The 4,028-nt window shown below is 38.0% G+C and overlaps 1 protein-coding gene across 1 annotated transcript; it reads right to left on the reverse strand.

Moving 5' to 3' along the window:
• Positions 1 to 686: 686 nt before the first annotated feature.
• On the reverse strand, positions 687 to 2,581 carry LOC149007605 (aspartyl protease family protein At5g10770-like). The gene is made up of 2 exons (XM_089166167.1): positions 2,370 to 2,581; positions 687 to 2,158 (listed from the first exon to the last, which is right to left on the reverse strand). The coding sequence occupies exons 1-2, from the start codon at positions 2,530 to 2,532 to the stop codon at positions 897 to 899; spliced, it is 1,425 nt and encodes a 474-aa protein (XP_089022293.1). The 5' UTR covers positions 2,533 to 2,581; the 3' UTR covers positions 687 to 896.
• Positions 2,582 to 4,028: the final 1,447 nt, after the last annotated feature.

Genomic DNA, 4,028 nt, shown 5'->3' on the forward strand with positions numbered 1-4,028 from the left:
TTTTTTTGGGGGGGGGTTGTTTAGGGTGTTGTTGCTCTTGAATCTGCACTAGACCTAAGTTGGTTCAAAGTCAATTCGAGCTAATCTTAAACCAGATGTCTGTACATGAAATGAACCGTAAGAGTGGGTCGGTCGGCTCTATGATGAGAAGCCACTTCAGACGGTTTAGTCAGATTCCGAATAACACAAAACCTCGTAGTGAGGAGTTATAACTCAGAAAGCATTCAATGTTAAGAGTTGTTGCAGGAGAGTAATGTTGTAGCAATTGTGTTGGGTTGATATCCAAAGCTTAGGCTTTAGCTCCAATAAGGAGTTGGGGGTTGGGGTGATCACATTGGTCGAAGGCTATGCTGGATTTGATGGACCTTATGGTGGATGCTCATTTAATACATAAAGAGTAGCATTGGGATCCTCTACCTGAAGATTGGAGGATTGTGCTCCCTTCACACCCCTCCACCAAACATTAAGAAAGGAGGGCGGGGGGGGCTCTAGACGTTGATAAAATGAACCATAAATAATCAGAGATGAAACCCCCTCCTCTTAAATGTATAGTGGAGGAGTGTGAGAAAAGCACAATCCTTTACCGGTCGTATAGAGGATTCGGACTCGGCATCTTGTGCGTCATCCCCACCTTTGTAATTTAGCAATTAAAATGGCACTTGAAAAACATACAATATGAAGAAAATTAAGATCGAACAGTTGTGCTGTTCATTTTTTATTCTTTATTTATTTACTGAGTGGAGAGGACACTTTAGAGGATGATACAACAAAACCAAAGGAAAGATACTATCACCAATGCCAAGAGCTCGACTTGAAGCTCTTATCTTTCTATTGGTGATCGATCACTTGCTTGATTTTTGGGCAAATAATCTTTATTTACAAATGATTGTTTCTTCTTAACTGCAAGCTCCAGCACCAAATCCAAGCTTTCCCCCTTCAACATTATAAACCACCTCAACTGTGTGTTGCTGCATGTTTCCAAGGATTTGAAAAGTGGTAGAAGCACTGTTTCCAGCAAAAGCCAAGCAGTATTGAGTTGAGCTTATCGGATATAGAACCCCAGATACATCCACAGTCAAGTCAGCTCCTCCGCTAAAATAGAACACTATGGTTGGTACATTTACTGTAGTGTATCCAGAGAAGTCATAGCAAGTGTCAAACAGTGAATACGGTGAGGTAAGGGTATACATTGACATTGCTTGACGAAATGCTGTTCTAAGAGATGAATAAGCTGTTGGTGCCAAGCGAGTGATGACAGTTCCAGAGTCTATAATGGTTCCTGCAGTTGTAAACACTGATTGTGAGATGGATAGCATCTGCCCTCCAACACTAATACCGGTCATGTCTAGGAAATAGAACCAGGGGTAGTTCGCACTTGTTAGTAATGGAGTATACTGAGCAATAGAAGAGGAGGAACCGGCTTGGCTACCAAATGCAAGAAAGCCAGTGGAACTGGTTGTAGATGGAAGACAATAAGAGAAATTTTTTCCATACATTTGAGCAGTCTGTGATACTATAGATATATTGGTCCGAGCGAGACCTAGCAGACCATCTGAAGTACCAAATAGGCCACTGGTGTTGTGACCACACCCGAATTCAAAATTGGAGATTAAAGCAGAGGAAGATAGTGTTAGTGTATCAGTTACGAAGTCCCCGTAAGAATAAGAACCGTCACCATATGTGACTTGGTAGCGGCAATTGGTAGTACACGATGGTTGTGCATAGTATGCTGCATACAATTGCGAGCAAGCATAGGAGCCACATGTAGTAGTGGCATAGGAAGACGATGCAGAAGGGTTGAAGTAGGGATCTTTTTCAGTATAACAAGTGCTGGAGCTGCATGGTAGGCATTGGACCCAAGTGAGATCACTTCCTGTGTCAAATTCTACTACGAAATTCTGCGTTGGTGTTCCTAATCCAATATTGACAACGTAGTTTCCAGTCCCTAGGGATACGCCAGAGTTGGCAGGAACGCTCACTGCAGAATCTGCTGCAGACGATTGTTGGTTTAAAATTTTGGAATTAATAGAATTCACTCGAGTTTCGTCGTTGATTAGAATCTGGGTAACATTAGGCAGTTCCGAATTCCCTCCCTTTAACGGTGAGCAAGGTCCATATTTGTGAGCCACTTGCATTAGCTTGCTTGAGATTTCTTCTCCTGAAAACGTAGACAACAAAAGCTCTTAAATTGCTGGGTTTCTACAAATTGGATTAAGGATTGATAATAACACTGGATGAAATATAAATTCTCATTGTAACGACATTAATTTCTTGAACCAAATGAATAAGAATAAAATTGTTTCATTGAAAGGTGTCCCATCTCATCCACCCACACAAACACTAACATAAACACAGTTAAAAGAAATCACCTTTGGCTGGAGTAGAGCACACATCGGCTGGCACCAAGGAGCTAAGTGTGACAACTTGAGTCTCTGCTAGTGCATCAACATTGTCTACAGAAAAACCAGCGAAGAGAAACAAAGGAAGAACAGTTGCAAGAAGAATGGGAAGGAAGGAGTAGTTCATGGCCATGGATGACAAGAGTTCCAAATTTCCCTCAACCCTATAGCCTTTGCAAGAATTAAATTTTCAATGTCAATTTATAGAGGGAAGAAGGATCTTTATATATTCTTATTTCGTGGGAAATGCTTTATCTAGCAAGATTGACTCATTCATCGGTATTTCTCTTATTCTTCAATACTGTATTAGTACATATATTAATATGCACTTCACGTCACAACAATGTAAGCTCCATTTGCTTCTTAGAAGAATCTTCTGTCGTTGTCCTGCTCCTTGGAATTGTAACTTCGGAAAGCTTTTGACTTTATCATGGAGATTAGAGAGCTAGGAGGTTCTACTATTCCGAGCTGTTTCATGCACCATGTTCTCGAGGTCAACTCATGTGGAGATTTCTTGGCAAGTATCTTACATTCTCCTTAAAAAGTCTTTCTTTTTATTAATGCCTTACACAAGAAGTGTTACCACGTCTAAATTCTTTGTACAATTCCTTATTTATTTATTTTTTGATACATAAATTCCTTATTTATTTAACTATCGAAGTTTCTTTTTCTAAAAAATATATATCTGTTGGAATTATATACAAGCAATGTTGTCGGAAACCTCGGTTGATAATTACGTACACTATTTAACATGCAATTATTTTCTTCATGAAATTTCAATTTCAAAAACCCTAAATGGATTAGGAATGTCCACTCCACTCGCTTTGTCGCTTATATATGTATGTATGATATGTGTTCACACAAGAAGAAATGGAGAACCATCTTTATCTATATTGAAATAGTTTAGGCTTTGACCAAAAAAAAATAATTAATAATAATAATAATAATTAGCTTTCAAATCCAAAAGCAGAAAATTGGCAGCTTATTTTCACCTCTGGCGTGGAGGAATGATGATAATGATGAAAAATCTAACGTATAATTATTACTAGAGAGGCAATAGGGTTGGATTGGACTTAATCCCAAATATCTTAGTTAATTCTAATTCTTATCTTATAGTGCAAGGCCTGATCGAGATAGGTTAACCACTTAACCTTGATCATAGTCATGACCTTGGCCATAAACTTAAACCTTAACTTCGTCACAAAGCAATGAAACAATGTGTAATTCTACATTATTGTCTTACTTTTACCAAAATACCAGAGTAATTGTAAATGCTCAGTCCTGATGCAACCCAAATTTTAACATAGAACGAAAACCTACCCACCCTTTGGACTAAAATTTTAAACCCAACTCTTATTTAAGCTCAACGTGGACTAAGATAGGTTAAAGTATGAAAACTAAACCCGCATCCCTTAATCATAACATAACATCATATGTATAAATATACAGTGATTCAAATTTTTTTTTTTTTCAAACAATAAACTGATTTATAACTAATCTATATTTTTACAGGTTTGGAGACTACAAAATTGCTATCCATCTCATCTCATCTCATCTCAGGTGAGGAAACTTATTATTAGATTTGATTTCTTCCCTAAGTTGCATGCTGCATACACTTAATAAAAAAAA

This window comes from Hakea prostrata, chromosome 8, assembly GCF_041222555.1.
Source record: "Hakea prostrata isolate BN-2017 chromosome 8, UWA_Hpros_2, whole genome shotgun sequence".
Taxonomy (NCBI): Eukaryota; Viridiplantae; Streptophyta; class Magnoliopsida; order Proteales; family Proteaceae; genus Hakea; species Hakea prostrata.

Coding starts and splice junctions, on each gene's coding strand:
- LOC149007605 (XM_089166167.1), bottom strand. CDS start 2,532: ATGGCCATGAACTACTCCTTCCTTCCCATTCTTCTTGCAACTGTTCTT. Junction 2,159..2,369: donor GTGCTCTACTCCAGCCAAAG/GTGATTTCTTTT, acceptor CTACGTTTTCAG/GAGAAGAAATCTCAAGCAAG.